Consider the following 22,326-nt stretch of genomic DNA (forward strand, 5'->3'; position numbering starts at 1 on the left):
ATGGGCTGAGTCCCAAACGAGAATGTACAGCTGTTCTAGTGGACAGGAGAGCCAAAGGTAAAGCATCGGGCCAACTAAGACCTGTGCTGGCTTGTACTTTTGCAAGCTTAAGTTTGAGAGTGCCGTTATAGCACTCTACCAAACCCGCTGATTGGGGATGGTTCGCCGCATGGAACTTTTGGACGATCCCAAGGCCGCCTCACACCTTTCTCATAATTTGGCCCACAAATTCACTTCCATTGTCACTCCAGACAATGCGCAGCAAACCAAACCTAGGGAAGATGTCTTTTAGAAGAACCTTGGCAGTGGACAAAGCAGTGTTGTCTTTCTGGGGGTAAGCCTCTATCCATTTGGAAAAGGCACATACCACCACCAGAACATATTTAAGATTGTTACATCGATCCATGTGAATATAGTCGATTTGCAACACCTCAAAAGGATATGTTGGGGGAGCAAAATGACCTGCCGGAGTTGGGGTTCCCTTTCCGGGATTGTACATCAAGCAAATGATACAATGCTTCACCACATTATCTGCACATTTTGGAATCCCTTCGTTCAGCCACACTCGAGCCAGAAGTTTACATATTCCTTTCGCACTGATGTGGGCTGGACCATGCGCCATAGTAACTACAGGCAGTACATAGGCATCTGGTAACAACCAACGCTGGTGTTCTGACAATTCTATCCAACATCCTGTTGCGTCTAACATTCCTGTACTCTCTTTCCACTTTCTCAACTCTTTCTCTGTAGCATCTCCCTGAATCGATCTCACACTTTCTATTGTGTCCTCACACATCCCTCTTTCCCTGACCCAATTTGCAGGGCCCGCAACATACATGCGACTTGTAGCATCTCTGGCTGTCCTTTTTGCTACCTCGTCCGCAAAAGCATTTCCGCGACCAACATCATCAGTAATCTTCTTATGCGCACTACATTTCACAATTGCTATCTGGGTAGGCAAAGCAAGTGATTCAAGAAGATCAGTTACCAATTGACCATGCTGTATTTTAGTACCGTGGGAGGTAAGGAATCCTCTTCCCTTCCACAAACGACCGAAGCTATACGCCACACCGAACGCATACTGGCTGTCGGTATATACATTCACTCTCTTTCCTTTAGATAACAAACATGCTCTGGTCAAAGCTATCAGTTCAGCCGCCTGAGCTGAATTATATCTGATGCGTGCTGTCTCCACAATTGTATACAAGGTGGTAACAGCATAAGCTGAAGTTGTCTCGCTATTTGGGAGTTTGAAACAAGACCCATCCACCCACAGGATCCCATCTGGATCCACTAGCGGCGTATTTTTCAAATCAATTCTTCCTTTTGTTTCCTCCTCAGTACGGAGAAAACAATCATGTTGTTCCTGAATATCTTTCTCTTCTGGAAGAGGTAACAGTGTGGCTGGGTTTAAAATGTAACATCGTTTGATGTACACATGACTAGCCAAGAGCGTCAGCTCATATCCAGACAATCGAGCACTTGTAAGATGTTGTGTTTTTGTCCTATTTAGCAAGGTATCCACTGCATGTGGTACCATAACAATGAGAGAATTATCTAGCACCACTCCAGCAGACTGACGAATAGAAATCACTGCTGCTGCTGTAGCTTTAAGACAACTAGGCAATGCCTTGGCTACTGGGTCTAATGTAGCTGAAAAATAGGCACATGGCCGCTGTTTGTCTCCAAATCGTTGTGTTAAGACTGACAACGCACAACCCTCTCTTTCATGGACATAGAGCGTGAAGGGCTTACTGTAATCTGGAGTACCCAACACAGGAGCAGAACACAGAGCAGCGCGTAAATCAGTAAAACTCTTCTGACATTCGTCAGTCCAAGGAGGGGGTTGGGGTGTGTCTTTCGAAGTGAGTGCTAACAGAGGCTTGGCCAACAAAGGAAAAATTTGGAATCCATTGCCTGCAATAAGAGGTAATGCCCAGAAAGGCACGCACCTCTCTTTGTGTGGATGGCACAGACATTTGCGCAATGGCTTGAATTCGTTCTGGGGTTAATCGCCTTCCCTTCTTTGATAAGAGATGACCCAAATAGGTAACCTCTCGACGGACATATTGTAGTTCAGAAGGCGAAACCTTATGATTAAGATCAGACAAGTGACGTAACAGTGCAACAGTCACATTTTTGCAGACATCCTCTGAATCAGCAGCAATCAACAAATCATCCATATATTGAATAAGAGTAGCACCTGGGGGCAAAGGAAAAGCATCAAGCTGACATTTCAGAGCTTGACTATAAATGGAGGGGCTTTCACAATAGCCTTGGGGTGTGCGCTTGAACCGGAAACTTCGGCCTCCTAGAGAGAAACCAAAAATATCCCTACTCTCTTCGGCAATGGGAATGCTGAAGAAAGCATTTTTCAGATCAATAACAGAAAACCAAGCCGCTGAGGCAGGTATCATAGTTAACAAGGCAGTAATATCTGGGACAACAGGAAACTGTGGTACAACAATTTTATTGACTTCCCGAAGATCAATCACAAAACGATAAACAGGAGGCTGAGAAGGATCAGTGCGTTTAAGAACAGGAAGAATAGGACTATTGCATACATTTCCTCTCGTTTCCTCAATTACACCCTTCTGAATCAAATCATAAATGATATCCAAAACCGCTCTTTCACCTTCATTGAAAATTCTGTATTGAGGAATGTGTGGCAATTTAGCATTGGGCTTGAGAGTAACAACATAAGGCGGGATCTCAAGACAACCAACATCATTTGGACCCGTAGCCCAGAGCGTTGCAGGAAGAGAGAGCAATTCAGGTGGGAATTGATCTTTAGACAAATACATTGAAGAAATCAATTTCTGCCCCAAAATAAGATGCACACCAGAAGGAGAACAATATATCGTTGCATGCAATCTTTTCAATAAATCCAAACACAACAGATTCTCGCCGCAACCAGTTGTTAAAAGAAGAGGAGCTTCCAAATCATAAGGGCCAATTGAAATAGGCAGAGGGCTAGAGACCGGGTTAAGAACTGGGGCGCCAGAAAATCCTACTGATACATTCGTTGAGCCAGACAAAGGTGCTCCAGGGAGTTTAGAGTGAATGATAGAACTTCTCATCGCACCAGTATCTAAAAGAAATGGCTCTGAAACACCCATTGTATTGACATTAACATAAGATACACTCTGATATACTGGAATCGATACAACTCCCTCACTTTGTCTATGGCTGTCCTAGTTAGCGTGAAGGCTTTCATTTTCACCTTCAACATGATAATCATCATTGTAATACTGGGTAGACTGAGTATTTTGTTGATCAAAGTAGTTCGTGGAATTTGGAGGGGGAAGGGAACGCTGTTCTTGGGTCAACGCACCTCGACCTCTACCCCTGGGCGCTAATTGATAAATACCTCGACCTCGTGGAGCAGATAGTCCTCCATTACGCTGTAATAAAACCGGGCAACTATTCTTGAAATGACCCTCCTCTCTACAATAGGCACATTGGTTAGGACCTAATAAAGGTCGCGGAATAAAAGGCTCAGGCTTTTGATACACCCTCTGAAACTGTGGAGGCTATTGAAACTGTCGCTGAGCAGGACGAGGAGACTAAACCTGTTGCAGAAGAACCTTCGTTTTTAATTCTTTAGTCTTTTTCTCTTGCTTGTCTTTTTCCTCTTTATCCCTGTTCTCATAATATTGAGCAGTCGCCAAGATCTGAGCAGAAGAGGAAACAGCCCATGAACTTTCAGAGTCTTTCAACTTATGTGACAGCTCGGGAAGCAAATTAAATACGAATTTATCTACAAATAATCGCTGTCCGCCCTCCGTAGTCCTATCCTGACCACTGTGATCAATAAACGTCTCCTCAAAACGAGTGAAGAAATCAGAGACACTCATCTTTCTTCTGCTTACTCGCAGTTAATTTATCCCAATTAACTCGCAAGGCAGGCATCATCGTTTTCATTAAAGTAATAATCCTACCAGGGAGTTCTGAAATCAAAACATCAGGCTTAGCACCACCCACTTGAGCTCTATCCGCGGCAATTATAGCAGCCCAATCACCACCTAATGCGTGGGCGTGATCCTCTCTACGAATCCGAGCCCATAATGCATGTGGGACTACATTTCCCATCAACATATCAATATCGGCTAAATTCATAATACAGGCATCAACAGTCTGAGACAACTCTTTATAATAACCAGCAGGGTTTTTACGGGGATCTGGTAGAGACTGTTTAAGAGCTAAAACTTCAGATCTTTTCCAGGGGACATGTAGCCATATACGCTGGAAGTGCGCGGGAACAGCTGGATTAGCACCTGCTGCTGCAACCGCTTCTCTCCGCACTGGAGGAACCTCTCTCATGGGATAATGTTTGGATGTCAGCCTAACAGCAGGGTCGGAATCAAAAAAAGTCTGCGAGGAAAATAGGGACCTAAAAGTGACAAGTGTCTTTGCGGCGTCCTTAATCTTAGAACCCACAATGAGTCCCTTATCGAAATTACCCTGAACATCTAACAAACCCTGAGGAACTGAACCCAAATCCATATCCTCCCTCTTTTTAACAAGAGTGTCACACATAACATTAAAAACATATCTCTGCGTGGGCGCTTCCCACTGGTGAAAGGTGGCCATGATATCATTCACACTATACTGGGGACCCTTCTCGATCCATTTGCGAGCGAGAGAGTCCAATATTACCCGTTCGTCGGAAGCTGGAAGCGGACTACGAGACTGTCTTCGGGGAAAAACCGGAGACATATTAAGAGTCTCAAAGAAAGGAGACAGAAAATCAGAGACAGTATCTGTGATTCGTTTGCGCACAGTGGGAGAATTAGACATAAGGACAGGGGACAAGGTATTAGGTGAACTAACAGAAGACTTAACAGTTATAAAGGGAGCTGAAGGCAAAGGAGATTGATGTTCAGGAGACGAACAAGTCGGTGGCGGAAGATGTGAGGGTGGCACTACCGTAAGGGGCAAATGCGGAAGAGCCGGAGCAGGCGGAGGCGCAACTAATGGCTGAACTGGTTGTAACAATGGGGGTGCATTAGCACCTTGTACATAGGGAGGAGGCAATCTCAATAAGTGATACATCAAAGGATCTTCCTCCGGATCCTTACTTTTATCAGAAGGGGAAATAGGCAACACCGGATAGCATTTATCTATCGCCATACGATGCTGTCTCTGAAATTTCCATTTCTAGATTAATCTCATTATCTTTAAACTGCTGGGCAGCCTGTATAATAGTCATACTTTGTGTTTTCTTATCTCTTTTTGCCTGTTTAATTTCTCTCTGTTTGGCTTCCTTGCGCCAGAGGCGGAAAGAGTCAAACATTGCCGGCCGGGCTTTTCTTGTAAACAAACTTGCTTCCAAATTATCTAATATGTCAGGCTCAAAGCTACCATTCTGTGGCCACTGCAGAACACCATCGTTCTTCGTGTATCGGATCCATGCCTCATTAAAGGCAATCGAGCCAACACCATGTTTAGAATAAAGCTCATAAGTTGGAGTTCCAACTGGAGGAATTGGACAAGAGTCCTCCAGCCGGGAATCCCTTTCACAACCAAAACAACAAAACTTTCTAAACTTACTCAGACCAGGCATCGTTATTTCACTGGACTGTTCACAAACATCAAGGGGTTAAATCAAATATAGCACAAACTGTACTCACCATTCGGCTTTGGCTTTTGCAATAGCCGAATCAAAGACCCAAATCAAACAAAATAGTGGGAGCTACCCATCAATACTTAACTAAGAGTCTTCTTACGCCAACAGAGGCCCGTCTAACGTCTCGCGATACCATACATCACCAAAAAGGGGGCCAAAGCAAGGCGGCAGTCAGGCCAGCAGTCGTCAGCAGCCGTCAGGAAGGAGAAAACGCGCTGAAAAAGACCTTCGGACCACTTTGACATGCAGGGGTCGCTTGACGTGGTTCGCGATTCCTCCAGAATTTTCTTGCGGGGTTCCTCACGACCTTCAGGCAAAACCGCTACCTCTGAAGCTGCCTCAAAGAGGGCACCATTTGAAGAACCAGCCTAAATTAGGCCTGGCGGCGCAGGGTACGCCTTAATCTCCTGAGTTCACCTGCTTTGTTGAACAGAGACACAGGACACTCTGTTGAGCGTAGAAGATCAGGTTTATTAGCTGCAGCTAAGTACAGTTGTCCCAGAAGTACACCTGGTATGTTCTTAGGAGACTGCCACTTTACTCCATGGCGCACAATCTTTTATAGCACATAGATTCACCAAGAACACACCCAATGCATACATGTTTAGCCAATGGGAAGAGTTTGAAAACAAGATATAACCAATGAGAAAAGTTTGGAAACAAGATATCAAGTAACCCAAATAAACCTCTCTTACAACTGTTTTTGTCACCCTTTCCCACAAAGTTAATTAGTGGTCGGGTCTACAATTCAACTTGCAGGTGGCAGGACACATTTGTATGCTTTGGAGGACAGTTGTGAAACGAGAGAATACAAGTAGAGAATAACGAAGGCCAGAAGATAAGATAAAGTCAGGAAAGAATGGTGCAAACCAACAGATAGTTGAAACAGGGATCAGTCGGACCAGACGGGGATTAGTGGACTCAGCCAGTCCCTGACATCAGTCTTGTAAACAGAGGCAGGAGGTTATTTTGACACGTCGCAGTGAGATCAGCAGAAAAAACTTTGTTCATTGTGCTGCCTGAGTGAGGGCAACATAAAATGGCGGTGGAACATAAAATGGTGGCTGAATATAAGCGAGATCGAAAATCGAATTTCCTCACCTTGCTTTGCCAAATGTAGACATTAAATGGATTGGTCAGAGAGGGTTAAAGTGGCACCAATTAATGCCTTTGGTGAAATCCTTTCTACATCTCCCACAGCCTGACCTTATAATTGTGCACTGTGGTGGAAATGACCTAGGCACTTTAACTGGGGTAGGTCTGGAAATGCTTGTTAAGGACACCTTTGTGCAATTGATATCACTTTTTCCACAAACTACCTTTGTATAGTCTAATATATGCCAAAGGCAAAAGTGGAACTGGTCCAACCAATATTGTCCGCAGTTTGAGAAAGCAAAAAAGCACGTCAATAAGTCTGTTTCTGCTTTCTTCAGAGACTATGGTATGGGTTCTATATACCACAACAACTTGCGTTACAACATGCAAGGCATTTATAGAGGAGACGGTGTTCATTTCACAGATGAAGGGAACAGAGTCTTCCTCTTGAACTTTAGACTCTGCATCGGTACTTACAAAAAAACACTCAATGAACACAACGGCTATTTTTAGAGCCAACCAACATCTAAACACTTAAACTTGATTTTTGATTCTATTTTTCTTATGAATTTTTTGCCGCCGTGCGCGCACCGCGATTTTTTGAAAAAAAATTAAAAAAAGATTTCACCCTTCGGAATCCTTCAGGGACCCCCTGACAAAGGCTAGGGGGTCAGGAACTCTCTACTCTGCCCCCTTTTCAAGTTCTCCACCTTTCTTTTAAATGGAAACACATATTTCTATTGGTTGCAAATTTCAACCCTTTCCAAATGATTCCTACCCCCAACATGACTTCTGCCTGCTACCATAGCAACAGATCATGGAACACTAGTGTGAGCAGAGAGCTCAGAAGTTCAGCACACAATGTTTCTAATCCAAAGAGCAAGAGTGCTTGACTTTTCAAACCTAACAGCAAATCCAAAGTAATGTTTTGTGGGAACACATTTTTCTGAACCAATACAAAACATGCTTTTAAAAATGTAAACATACAGCCTAGTTTTTAGTGTTGAATGGTCTGAAACAGCCAATGAGTTCTTTTTATTAAAAAAAAAGTATGCAAGCCTCCATTTTACAACTATCTTTCTTTTCATATTGCCATTCTACTGAAAGACACCTTCTGAGTGCATCCAGGTCTCCTCCTCACTCCCTGAAGTAGACTGTTGTTCTGCCATTTTCAAGTAAATTTGATAGCTGTTCAGCTCCTTGTCCCAGGAAATAAGAAGAAATAGTGAGGGGAGTGGGTGTTTGAAGATTCTGGAACAGAAACTACTATGAACCAATGCTTCTGAGTGGCATTTATAGAGGAGATGGTGTACATTTCACAGATGAACGGAACAGAGTCTTCCTCTTAAAATTTAGACTCTGCATCGGTACTTACTTGTAGATACAAAAAAACACTCCATGAACACAACGGCTCTTTTTAGAGCCAACCAACATCTAAACAATGAAACTTGATTTTTAATTCTATTTTTTTTTAGGAATTTTTGCCACCGTGCGCGCACCCCGCGATTTTTTGAAAAAAAATAAAATGTTTTTTTCACCCTTCGGTAACCTTCAGGGACCTGCTGACAAAGGCTAGGGGGTCAGGAACTCTCTACCCTGCCCCCTTTTCACGTTCTCCACCTTTCTTTTTCACTGTCACACACAAAATTGCGTCCCACACTTCCTGATTTCGACCGATTCGAATGTTGACTGACATCTAACCGCCAATCAGAATTACGCTCGCGGACATTTGGTGCGCGCACGCTTGCGCGCACGGTGCGCGCTTCTAGATATTTATGTACTTTAAACTGCAATTGTCTCAGGAACTACTGAACAGATTGACACCATATATCCAAAAGGCACATGCCTGACCTGAGGACTACCTCTTTGCCAAATTTCAAGTAATTCTGTTCAGCCGTTCGGGCTGTTCCTTCGACTAAAGGTCCTTTGGCAAAATGCATGGGGAAAACGTGTTTTGGGACCCCCCTTTTTTCTCAGCCCCCGCTTGACGAATCACCCTGAGACTTTCAGGGTAGGAGCTGAGCGGAGCGCCCCGTTAGTTTTGAAAATTTCACGAAGATAAGTCAACCGGCGCCAAAGTTATTCAAAATAGAATTTTCAGATTTCCTATGGGAACTCGGTCCTAACTAGAACTATCTACTGGCGACCGCCAGTAGATAATGTGTGTCCACTGAGTGCATGTGTAGAGATCGTGTCCACCAGCAGGCAAAGCAAGGCAGGCACATTTCACTGTCACGATATGGAAAACCAAGATACAAACCTTTGCTCTAATAACATAATAAACCGTGCCCACCGTCCTAGCACTTTTCCCATAACTATTAGCCATGTTGCATGGCTGAAAATTATTAAAAAAATAGCTGTGCTGCTTTGTAGTGCTTTGACAAAAGTTATTACACAGCCAGCACTGCCCGCATTATACCACTTTTGTTTTTTCTTTCAGTCATGCTACATGGCAGCCGTGCTGCTTTACAACATGGGTAAAAGACAATGACAAAGCCAATACCTTTTCATAAATCCACCACGACCCATTTATCCACTATTTCACCTTTCCATCCACCCACATATTTTTCTATCAATCACTTTCTCTTCTATTATCCTTTCACCTAATATCCGCATATTCACTCATTCATCCTTTCACCCTTCCCTCCTTCCTGTCCTCTATCGATCCTCCCAGTCATCCTTTCACTGTTCATCCATTCACCCATCCTTTCTTTCCTCCATTCTCAACTCATCCAGCCACCCAACTCCCTTCCATGCACTCTTCCATCTTTCCACCCTTCCATTCATCCTTTTGTTCCAGCAGTCTTCCAGTCCTCATTTCATTCATCCATCCTTTCACTCGTCCTTTCATCTTTCCAAACCTTCTTTCACCCTTCTTTGTTTTCCTCTTTTCCTCAAACCCCCTTTCCTTCTGTCCCTATTTTAATTCTTCCTTCCACACTTCCTTCTTTGCACCCTTCTTTTGTTTCACACTTCCTTCCACTTTTCCCTTCACATTTCTTGTGTTTTATCCTTCCATTCATACTTGTATCCTTCCTCGTTCCGTCCTTTTTTCCCATCCTCATTTCACCATTTATATTTAGCAATCTATTTCTTTTCTTCCCTCTTTGATTTTTTACTTTATTATCTTTCTATGTACCTCTATCTGTTTGATGCCTCTACTTTTCTGGTTTTCCACAATTATTCATTCAATCCTCTGTCTCCTTCACGCACTTGGGTCAGTTGTCAGCCGTAGGCCTACACGCCTCAGCTCTTTTTGTTCTGCAAACCTGAAGACAGACTAAGCCCTCAAGAGAGTCAACATTTTAGTGCCTTATCAGCCAAGTGGCTCATGCCAACACCCACCACACCTCTAGTTGCTATAGTAGAGGGTTTAGGCATAGCCAATAGGTCTCGCCTTTGGGACCTTAAGTGTTTAGTTATCCAGCACAATATCTTTGGTGCAACAACATCAACTGTTGCATGGCTAAACACTTATAAGGTCCCAAAGGCGAGAACTATTGGCTATGCCAATGCTTGTTTCAGTGGGGAACGATCTGAGGATAGAGAAAGCTTGGAGAGTCGTCAGTGAGGAAAGCCTGTGTAACCTGTAATGAGTGCAATTTGGATACTGTCTGTTTCAGTTCCCCTGCTAAGAACTTATAGCAAGTAGTTCTGGAAGGGGTTGCAGGCCAGAATTGTTTATAATTGGTTGTTCATTTATATTAAATGTGCTCATTTGTAATGCATTGTGGCTCTAGCTCCTTGGAAGTCTTCAGTTATGTATGATAGGTGTTGGAAAGAAAAATACGATTGTCCAATAATCCTTAAAAGCAAAATATGGTGACTAATCAGGAAAATTAACTCCGGGACTTATCAATTGCTATTTCTATAGAGAGAATACAGACCATTTAAGGGCCTGTCTTCAGGACACCAAGTTGGGCCTCTTTCTCGGCCCCGGCATTAGTGGCCTTTACTTCATTGAACCTTCATGAATGTGTAGGCCCACTACTGTTTTAGTGAAACATTTCAATCTAATTATCAACCTATTTTGAAAGATATTTTGGTGGAATGGACTTGTCCTACAATCAAGCTTTTCTTTTTCAGAACATTGCTCTTTCTTAGATTCAAGAATTAATAGTTACATATTTTAATTATGCTTCACGGTCCAGACTCTGGCCAACAGGAATAGACTAAGATTAAATATTCGGAAACAATGCATTCCAAACTGGAAATTAAGATCAATTGCAGTTAAAACCATTACACATTGTAATTAAAATAATCATCTGGTAGGTTTTGCTTAATGCATATGTTTGATGATTAAAAGGTCTGATTGTTTGATAAAATGGCAAAGTTCTATTGCCTTAAATATAAAATGCAATATTTGCTTAAAAATATCCATGTCCCCAACCTAATGTTTTCAGTTTATTTTCTGCTATTGTATTACAATTTAGAAATAACTTATTTTAAAAAGAATTATCTCCACGCAAACTTTGAATTAATGCATGCCAACTAGTATGAATTTTCAGATGCCTAAATGTGGCTCCTAGTAATCTTTTAACGACAAGGCAATTGTAGTATTGTTGCTTGCTTGTAGCGGCAAAGTCTATACTTGCAGTTAGCAGTTGCTTCCATCCAAGGAGGATTTGAATCAAAAGAAGGAAATCGCCCGAATCCATATAGCATGTTTGCATTTTAAGCGTACTGAGAGATTGCTACATAAGTAAGGAGATTGCTACATAAGTAGGGTTGCCATTAATTTGAAATATTGTTGTTAATAATCATCCATGCACGTGGTCTATTGCATACATCTATTTATCCAGATGTAAAGATTTTAGAAATTAATAAGAAACTCTTGTTCTCTCTCTTGTTATAGACACAGTGAAATTTTTTTTCAGGAGTGAGATGTAACATATGATGATTGTGACTTCAATCATAGTTCTTAATCATCATTGCAAGATAAAATCTATTTCCTTTAAGGACACTTTAGAAAATGTGAGGGCCAAGTAAAGGCCTCTTTCAATTGCCAGAAGGAAGGATAGAAGACCTAGAAATCTTTTTAGTTTTGTATACTCATCTTATGTAAATAATTAAAGATAGATACTCTGAGGCACACGTTTTCATTTTGGATGGAAGGAGCATAGGATGGGATAACTGATGTGTAGCATCTACTGTGTAATGAGCACATCTCCATTGAGCTCATTCTTGAAGCTTTAACGTGCAGATGTCGCAAAGAGTGGTTCAGCTGGCGCCAGGCAACCTTCCACCACCATAAAGGACCATTTCTAATGTATTGCTTATGTATTGTTAATGTCCAACAGAGGTGGTACAAACATGGCTTGGCCATTTATGTATCCGTGCATTTCCCTGTAGACACAGAATGCGTAAAACCCTTTGATACATCAGGTACCTAAGATATTGCAACCTTGTTCTCCTAGTCTGTCACAACACAGCATTATAGCACCAGCACTGTGGGTAAACATTGGGGGGAAAATGTGGATTACATTGTGACATTTATACAGTAACTGATGGTATACACAAGCCATAAGCTGTCTCTTGCTTTGTATCATGATTGTCCAAAAGTAAAGGTAGAAATTCAAGTAAACCAATTAATATAAAAACTCCGAAGGATTGGCGAGCAAGAGTGAAGTATTCCTAGAGCATTATAGCCACACCTGGACTTTGGTTTCAGCTGTCCAGTATAATATTTGATTTCTACTAGTGACGTTGTATGGCACGTTTTATTTTGTGCTATTGTAGTTGACTTGAAGCAAAGTAAAGTGCTACTGTGTTTGCATGTTTTTTTTTTTTTTTATAAACAATTTTTATTGAGCAAAAAGAAAAAGACATGGTACAGTGCTTTGAGAAGTCGGCATGTTTGCATGATCTTTGATAATGAAGGTGTTCCATTTGTTAACAGGAAGTTAATATGTAATTAAGAAAACAAAATATTCCTTTTTTTTCCTTTCCTAGAACAAGTTTGCCCTCACCAATGTTTTCCCGAAATGATTTCAGTATTTGGAGCATCTTAAAAAAGTGTATTGGAATGGTAAGTAGATGATACATCTGTAATCGAACTATGTAATGAAGTTACCATACACGGAATCTCCAGCTCAAGCTGCCATGTCATAGTGTGATTTATTCAGTACCTTAAAAAGGATGATTTGCCAAGCTGCCATAAAGCTTTTTTATTTCTAAAGTAAGGTTAAGTTAACATTGGCGTAGGGAGGGAATAAAGCACATAGATGTTGATAATTCCAAAATGGGTTCTGCCTATTTAGTACACCCAGATTTTTTGGCTTTTTAGATCACCCAGTTTGGGACTTTTTGCTGTGGGTGAGTCTCACTATGTGTGTGTGTCTCAATCACTGTAATCACACGGTAATGGACTGCGTGTGCTTGCCGCCAATGTGTGCCCTTTAAAACACTGTGATACAGCTAGGGTAAGGGGCACCTGGCTGGTGACACAGGAGCACTTGTGCACACACATGTGCAGACTCCTCATGTGAGACTACCTTTGTGCACAGCGCTGTAACTGCGCGCAGGTAGCCTGGGACGGTAGGGACTCTGCACGGTTATATATCTGAAAGAAACACGTTAGTTCGATTCCTCACCTTAGAATATCCCCAGGCGTCAGGCTGGATCTGTAAAGATTTTTGTAGCAATACCCCTTGCGCGCCGCTAGGCGTCGTCTGCGGCTCCGCGTCCGTCATTGGCGTCGTGCGCCGGAATGACGTCATCGGAGTACTTAGACGCCGCCCTCGCGCGCTGACGTCAGTTCTTCTTTTTTCCGCGCCAGCCAGCACCGATCCGGGAAGAGCTTCCCCTTAGTCAATTTTTGACTAAAATTTTTTGACTCTTTTTGGTCTTCTGTCGACTCGACTCTGGTGCCGGTAGGATGCCCGGGTTTAAAGCCTGTGACTCCTGTCATCGACTGATGTCGGTGACGGACCACCATCGCCGGTGCCTTTACTGCCTGGGGGCCGACCACGACGCGGAGTCGTGCCCCGATTGTCAGGCCTTGACCTCGAAGGCTAGGCGGGAGCGGTCCCGTAAGCTTCTCTAGCTTCGGCACTCGGCTCCGCGCCGCTCACGGTTCCGGTCCAGGAGGAGGTCCAAAGACCGGTCGCGGAGCCGCAGTCACCATCATCGCTCGTCGGGCTCGAAGTCTTCGGGTAAGTCGAAGCGATCTAAGAAGTCCAAGAGGCGACACCGCTCTTCGGACTCCCCTCGCCGGTCGCGCGACTCGGCCGAGGGTCAGGGTGGTCCCACCCACGCGGCTCCGTCGGAGCCGCAGGACCTGTGTCTGTCCCCATACCCGCCGGTCCCTGGGACCGACAGTGCCTTCCTCTCGGCCATGAGGGGCCTGGCTCTGCCATCGACGCCTACCGGCGCGCCTTCGGGCCCCGCGGGCTCGACTTGGCGACCTCGCGTGCCGGTGGCTCCGTCCCCGGCGCCGTCGACGACTTCGGTCCCCACGCCACAGGTCCCTGAGGGATCCAGGCCTGGATCTCTACCGGCGCCGGTCGACCTCGCGACACCTCCGCCGGCGCCGACACTGGTTCCGCCCCTGGCGCCGTCTCCGGACGACGCCGTTCCCCGGTTTAGCCCCTGTCTGGGCCCGGTGCCGGTGCGGCGCCGCTTGACGCCGCACCCGACGCCGATGGATGAGCGTTTAATCTACCGCCCGGCTCCGGTCATTCCTCCTGTTTATCAGGAATCGGATGACGGGGGCGACTGGAAGGGGTCTGAGGACCCTATGGCCATACAGGGCCAACTTTCACAGGACTGGGCAGACGAACTGGGAGATGCCAGTGGTCTGGACACTTCCCCGGACGCTGGTTTCATCTCTCCTCCGACTGTGGCCCTGGAGGAAGGTGAAGCTTTTTCAGTGGTGCTGCGCAAGGCGGCCGCAGCCCTGGGGCTCGAGCTGCCTGCTGTGGCCGTGAGGACTAACGTCCTCACAGAGGTGCTTTAACCGTCAGCAAGCTCCACTGAGCCTCTGCTGCAGTTCAATGAGGCCCTCATAGACTTTCTGCAGGGCACTTGGTCCAAGCCCTCCACAGTTCCCCCTGTGGATCGGAACGTGGCCTGGCGCCACCGCCCTGCTCCGGGCGACCCCAGTTTCCTGTCCCAACACCCCACCCCCGAGAGTCTGGTTATCCAGGCCTCCACTTCCCAATCCTCCTTCCCGTCCGCCCCTCCGGATCGGGAATCCAGTTCGTAAAGAAGCTGTTCTCTTCCCTGAGTTTGGGCCTGCGGTCTTTGAACACCGCTTGCCTCTTGGACCGTTTCTCCCACTCTCTGTGGGATACGGTGGAGGACGTGCTGCCCCTGTGTCCGGAGGAGGCCCGGACACGTCTTTCCCAGGCGCTTGCTGACTGCCGAGATGCAGCACGACATGCCATACGGTGTGGACTAGACACCACGGACTCGCTGGGTAGGGCGATTTCCACCTCGGTGGCGCTCCGGTGCCACACCTGGCTGTGGTCCACGTCTTTTTCGGGAGATGTCCAGAGTTCCCTCATGGATATGCCCTTTGATGGCACTCGCCTTTTTGGTGAGAAGGCGGATAGTGCGCTGGCTCGTTTTAAGGACTCCTGGGCTACGGCCAAGTCCTTGGGTCTCTCGGCCCCACGGCCGCAAACTTCCGCATTTCGCCCCTTTCGTGGCCAAGGAAGGGGCGCCTCCTCACGTCCACCTAGCCACCGGCCGCAGACCCAACCTGCACGCGGTCGCGGACGTGGATTCCGCCGTGGCGGTACTGGAGGACAACGTGCCGGTCAGTCCACATCCACCCCGGCAGCATCCGCCTCAAATCCCTCCTAGTCCGAGCTTTCAGGCCCATTCCATGCCAGTGGGCGGCAGAGTTCGCCATCACCTGCTCCACTGGCGATCCATCACTTCGGACAAGTGGGTGCTGCAAATCGTCCGAAGGGGCTACTCCCTCCCCTTCGAGACGACCCCTCCAGCCATGCCACTGCAGTGCCACTGTATATCGGAGGATCACTTGAATCTTCTGCGGGAGGAAGTTATGGCCCTCTTGGCCAAAGAGGCCGTCGAGCGCGTTCCTGGTCCAGAAGTAGGCCGTGGTTGCTATTCCCACTACTTTCTGGTTCCCAAGAAGGGCAAAGGGGGCCTACTCCCTATCTTGGACCTCAGGAGCGTCGACGCCTTCCTCCGGAAGGAACGGTTCAAGATGCTAACTTTAGCTCAGGTTTAGGCTGCCCTCGACCCTGGAGGCTGGATGGTAGCGTTGGACTTGCAGGACGCCTACTTTCACATCCCCGTCCTGCCGGCCCACCGGCGTTACCTGCGGTTCACGGTGGGTGAGGAGCACTTTCAGTTCACCGTGCTCCCCTTCGGCCTCACCAGTGCCCCTCGGGTGTTCACGAAAGTGATGGCGGTGGTCGCAGCTCATCTGCGCAGATCAGGGGTTCCAGTCTTCCCCTATCTCGACGACTGGCTGTTGAAAGCGGGCTCGCCCCAGCAAGTCGTCTCCCACCTCCAGACTACGGCCGACCTCCTGCATTTGCTGGGGTTCTCCATTAACGTACCGAAGTCACACCTGAGACCCTCCCAGAAGCTCCTCTTCATCGGAGCGGTTCTCGATTCGGCGCAGTTCCGGGCTTATCTTCCGGAACAGCGGGTCCGGGATATTCAGGCTCTGATTCCCATCTTTCGGCCTCTATCCTGGGTTTCGGTCAGGTTGGTGCTGCGGCTTCTGGGGCTGATGGCCTCCTGCATCCTGTTGGTGCATTACGCCAGGTGGCGAATGCGGGCTCTGCAGTGGGACCTGAAGTTTCAGTGGGCCCAGCATCGAGGCAACCTGTCCGACCATGTCTTGATCTCGGAGGGCACTGTGAAACAGTTGCGGTGGTGGCTCAAGGACCGCGATTGGGTCAGGGGCAGATGCCTCACCCTACCCCAACCGGAGCACGTAGTAGTGACGGACGCGTCCCTCCTGGGATGGGGGGGCCATATGGGAGAGGCGGAGATCAGAGGCCTCTTGTCTCCGGTGGAGTCTCAACTCCATATCAACCTGTTGGAGCTGAGAGCGATCCGGCTTGCACTGAAACCCTTCCTTCCCTCTGTCCGGGGAAGTGTCGTGCAGGTGTTCACGGACAACACCACCGCCATGTGGTATTGCAACAAACAGGGCGGTGTGGGGTCGTGGACCCTTTGTCAGGAGGCTCTGCGCCTCTGCACATGGCTGGAACACCAGGGCATCATCTTGATGGTTCAACATCTGGTGGGCTCTCTGAACGCCAGAGCGGACGAACTCAGCCGCCGGTGCATGATGGATCACGAATGGCGTCTGAACTTGGACGTGGCGCAAGGTCTCTTTCTGCAGTGGGGAGAGCCTTGGTTAGATCTATTCGCCACCGAAGAGAACGCGCAATGTCAGTTCTGCGCGTTCCAAGGCGGCACTCGCTCGGAGACGCTTTTCGTAGCGAGTGGAGTTGCGGTCTGTTGTAAGCCTTTCCACCTATACCACTTCCGCCCAGAGTGCTGAAGAAGATCAGGCGCGACCGGGCCCAAGTCATCTTAGTGGCTCCGGATTGGGCACGAAGGTACTTGTATCTCGAGCTACTCAGTATGTCAATCGATCCTCCGATATGACTGCCTCTTCAGGAGGACCTTCTGTCTCAGCAGCCCGGGACGGTCCTCCACCCGAACCTGTCCAGTCTCCACCTCCATGAGTGGAGATTGAGCGGCGACAGTTGATGCCATTTGACTTGCCTCCTGAAGTCTGTGATGTGATTCTGGCAGCCAGGCGTCCCTCCACAAAATCGGTATACGCCTGCAGGTGGAACAAATTTGTGGCATGGTGCACAGCGAAGGCTGTGGATCCCCTTTCCGCCCCTCTTTCTGATGATCTACTCTTTCTTCTTTCTTTGGCCCAGCAGGGCTCTGCTCTGGGCACCTTGAAAGGTTATCTTTCTGCAATCTCTGCTTTCTTACGGCTTCCTGATCAGCCTTCTCTTTTCAAGTCCCCTGTTGTTTCGCGCTTTCTTAAAGGTATTACTCACATGTTTCCTCCTGTCGTTTTCGTAATGCCTCTGTCGGATTTGAATCTTGTCTTGACCTTTCTGATGTGCGCTCCCTTTGAGCCCCTTCACAATTGTCCACTTCGTCTTCTGACTCTTAAGACTGCTTTCCTGGTTGCTATCACCTCGGCTAGACGGGTGAGTGAGCTCCAGGCTCTGTCATCTAAGTCTCCCTTTCTTTCTGTTCATCCGGACAAGGTTGTCCTCCGGACTCATCCTTCTTTTCTTCCGAAAGTGGTGACCCCCTTTCACATCGGGCAATCTGTCACTTTGCCCACCTTCTTTCCGCCTCCACATCCTTCGAAAGAGGAAGAGAGGCTCCACCGTCTGGACCCAAAACGTGTGCTGTCCTTTTATTTGGCCCGCACCAGACAGTTCCGGGTGGACGACCAACTTTTTGTTGGATACGTAGGTGCTAAGAAGGGGAGAGCCGTACACAAACGGACCATCTCACGGTGGGTCGTCTTGTGTATAAAAGTTTGTTACTCCTTGGCGAAAAAGGACCCTCCTGTTGGGCTGAGAGCCCATTCCACCCGGGCCACGGCGGCGACTACTGCCCTGGGACGGGGAGTTCCCTTGCAGGACATCTGTCAGGCGGCGACGTGGGCCTCACTGCACACGTTCGCCAAGCACTATTGCCTGGACAGCCAAGTCCGGAGAGATGTCTTCTTTGGCCGTTCTGTTCTCCAGGACTTTCTGGTGTGATCTTGGTTCGCAGACTCTCCACCGGAGTTGGTATTGCTGAGTTATCTATTCTAAGGTGAGGAATCTAACTAACGTGTTTCTTTCAGATGAACAAGTTACTTACCTACGGTAACGATGTATCTGTAAGAAACATTAGTTAGTTAGATTCCTCACCGACCCACCCATCCTCCCTGCTCTGCGAACCGACATCTAGGGTTAAGGTCATCCTGTTCAGGGCCCTAGACTTTTTGGCACCAGTGTCGGTCTCTTGCATGGCTCTGCGTTCCTGGCGTGGAAAGCTATGTACAAGAACTGCAGTCAGGGCGGCGTCTAAGTACTCCAACGTCATTCCGGCGCACAACGCCAATGACGGACGCGGAGCCGCAGACGACGCCTAGCGACGCGCAAGGGGTATTGCTACAAAAATCTTTCCGGATCCAGCCTGACGCCTGGGGATATTCTAAGGTGAGGAATCTAACTAACTAATGTTTCTTACAGATACATCGTTACCGAAGGTAAGTAACTTGTTCAGTAGTGATAATAGTGAGCACTCCTAGATAAAGTCAGTAAAAGTCAGTTTGGTTTACTGTTTTGCCTGTTGTGACACTGTATTATACACATGGTGGAGATCTGCCTTAGAGTGCATTTTCACTTCTCTTAGGCCTACAAACTTCCACAAGGTATGAAACTAGGGTGGAAAATGTGCACCGAGTTCATATAGGCAGGTACCTTTTGGGTCATCCAGAATTTTCATATTTCCTTGGCTCAGCATAGGATCAGAGCCAAGGCATTTTTTCACCCTGCCTGGTCCAGTTAATTATCCTGCTCCCCTACAGAGGGAACATTGCCTCCCCATTCAAAAGGATTAATTAACAATGATACCCTCATCTCTTGAGAAGAAAGGAGCAGAGAAGAAAATCTGCATCTGTTAATTAGCTATGACACTGGACCAGGGATGGGACAGCCTAGGCCCACTTAACAAAGGAGGAAGCCCAGACAACTTGAGCCAATACAGAAAGGTGGGCTCCTCTTTGAAGTTTTGGTTGGAAAGGCCCTGGCAGTGATGTCAGTGAGGGGCGGAGCTGAGGCTCCCAGAGGAGATGTGACCAGTGACCTCTGGACAGGCCAATCTTGAAATGCCCTGCATGCTCTGCAGGAGGGTTGGGACAGGGGTGGAGAGGTGATGTAACGCCGTAGGATTGGCCAGTGGTTGCTGGCTTCTAGAACCTTTCACCCCCATTTAAAATCTCTTGCACAAGAGAGTGCTTTTGAAGTATTTGCTTTTGGACTCTGGAGACACATGGACTGTGACAGTGGCAGTAGACATGGACAACTGGAAGGACAAACCTCCTGATGCGCTAAAGGACTCTGACCACAGGTTGTCCCAGGGCCTGTGGGTCTCTTCAAAGGGCGGTGAGGTTTGCCCGCTTACGCCACCTGATGACCTGTTGGGGAATGCTCTGGACTTCTGCACACAAGAAAGAGGAGAGGAGTACCAGAGAACAAAGACGAGGGGAAAAACTGCCACAGGGAGCAGGTAGAACCAGCTCCCCGCATGAATATGCCCTTTCTAGGCCAGGAGACCTACTGGAAGTGTTCCAGTTGGTCAGAGCTCCAGGAGTATAAGAAGACCAGGATCGTCTAAATTGGCTCAACGGGCCTGAATTGTGGTCTTTTTAAGGCTGGCGAACTTTGACCCGTTTATGAGCGACAGAGAGCTTGAGGCTTTGCCACCCACCTGGATTCTAACCCCAGGGTGGGCAAGGGCCTGGGGGGATGGCGCAAGATTTTCTCAATAATTTTCCCCACAGGTGAGGGTGGGCTCGCTCCTGCTCCCCAGACCTGTGACTTGGGGGAGTGGGGCAGCCACCAGAAAAGCCACACTCTGTTTGCACAGAGTGGGTAGGGAAAACACAGCTGCCGGCTTCCGTACCGGCAACAAGGAGGGCTGGTAGGACGGGGCTGAGGCAACCAAGAGTGGGCTCCCTGTGCTGCACGCAACTTGGGAGCCATTTCTTGGGTGTCCCGGGTGGGTCTTGGCACCCATGCGCTTAAAAAACAAAGGAAAAAGTAAAAATGGCTCTTCCGAGCACTGGGAGAGCTGCTCATAAAATATTCACTGCTCTCCAGTTGGAGCGCCCCATATTGCCTTAGGAAAGGCTCATTTAGATATTTTTTTTGCCTTGTGGGTTGCCCCAAAATGGCATAGACACTACCAATGTTAAAAAAGAAAGTGTGGGAGGGTGGGAGGGTGCAGGAATGAAGCAGTTTCCCCCCAAAAAAGTTTTTTAAAAAGTGACTCTATGTTTCTGGGGTGATGAAACTTATGACACCCCCCTCATTTTTTAAAGCATTTGCTCTACAGTAGGGAGTACAGCACCCTCTAGTGGCTGGTTGTATGATCGCATTGTATGTGGCCTGAAAGTATATATAAAAACACACTGACATATGTTACGTTCATTTTTAGGTCTCGCCTGAGCCTGCGCGGCCACTGAGAACATCAAGGCGGCCGCGAAAGTGCTCACCATATGCCAGCCTTCCCTGTGTTGCTTTAGCACCCCCCCCGTGTGGCTCAATTTCTCTTTCATGGCCGCGCAGCGTTAGTTTCACGGCTGCGCGGCCAATGCTTGTTTTTTTTAGCCCTTCCCATTAGTTTCACATTCGTTACATTTGCCACTGCAACTCTTTTAACTTTATCTCAACAGTGTATTACTTTTTTAACCTTTCAGTTCCATATGAAAAGCACACTAACGCCATTTGGTAAAGCTGCAGCGCTATACAAAATGGAAATACATAGTAAAATGTGCTGAACCCTTTTACCAACACAGATTTTGTCAAGAAAGTGCCGAAAGCCGCCTTTGTGCCACTTACCATTCAATGGTATCTACAAATTGAAACAGATGTTAATCATCATGTATCTCTACGAGCACGACTCCTCCTCCTACCTCCCAACCCCCCAAGTTAATCTTTATTAACCCCTTCCCTGCTCATGACGGAACCGTTCCGTCATGAGCCACGGTTGCCGTGTGCTCATGACGGAACGGTTCCGTCATGACACGCCCGTTGGCGGCCGCTCCGCCTGCGCGGCGCTGTTTCCCCGCCTGTGCGGGGGGACAACGCAAATGGGCGGAGTCATGACGGAACCGTTCCGTCATGAGCACAGCCCAACCGTGGCTCATGACGGAGCGGCTCCGTCATGAGCACAGCGCCACCGCGCTGCCCCCCGCACCCCTCAGCACCGCGGCGGAATTCCCGCCGCGGTGAAAGGGTTAAACCAAGCCAAGCGGCATCAGTCTACCAGCTGTCAACAAAGCACTGCTCCGGTAACGCGAACACTGCAGCATTTCAGGGGCGCTCTGTGCACCAATAAAAATGAGTCAGCGACTACGTCGCCAGCAGCTCTTTGTCAAAACACATCATCATTTGTTTCAAGTGCAATTGCGACTTGTTACCGACCTTGCTGTGTTCCTCCCTCCTTTGGTTCCCGTAAATGCTACAAGCAGGAACAGGGACCCCCCTCCTCCCCTGCTCTGGATTACGATGGACGCTTCCTAATTAACGGCACAACTTCGAAATGTTTTCTGTGCTGTGCTGAACAAGCTCAAGTTCCTGGTTATTCATACTTAACACCTGATCCAAAGTCGTGTGGGACACCCTCAGGTTGTTGCCTGGAAATGTATTCATTTTTCCAAAACGTTTATAATACAACCCCCAGAATACAAAGTGTTAATGGTTAAAACACCAGGACTGGCGAATACACGTCACAGGGCCACTAAGTATCTATTAGTATTCAGGGGTCAATTGCCACGTGTCAGGTGCAGCAGACTGAGTACTGTTCTTGTGTCTTCGCACTTTGGTATTTGTAGCCTTGCTTTCCCCTCATGAAAC

At 47.4% G+C, this 22,326-nt stretch overlaps 1 protein-coding gene across 2 annotated transcripts in view; it reads left to right on the top strand.

The window, feature by feature from the left end:
* OSBPL1A (oxysterol binding protein like 1A) overlaps nt 1–22,326 on the top strand; it is a 1,951,189-nt gene that overhangs the window by 1,254,779 nt on the left and 674,084 nt on the right. For both annotated transcript variants that reach the window (XM_085605749.1, XM_085605748.1), the window contains exon 18: nt 12,677–12,752. In XM_085605749.1, coding sequence (XP_085461875.1) covers nt 12,677–12,752 — 76 coding nt within the window. The remainder of the gene's footprint in view (nt 1–12,676; nt 12,753–22,326) is intronic.

This window comes from Triturus cristatus, chromosome 5_1, assembly GCF_964204655.1.
Source record: "Triturus cristatus chromosome 5_1, aTriCri1.1, whole genome shotgun sequence".
NCBI lineage: Eukaryota > Metazoa > Chordata > Amphibia > Caudata > Salamandridae > Triturus > Triturus cristatus.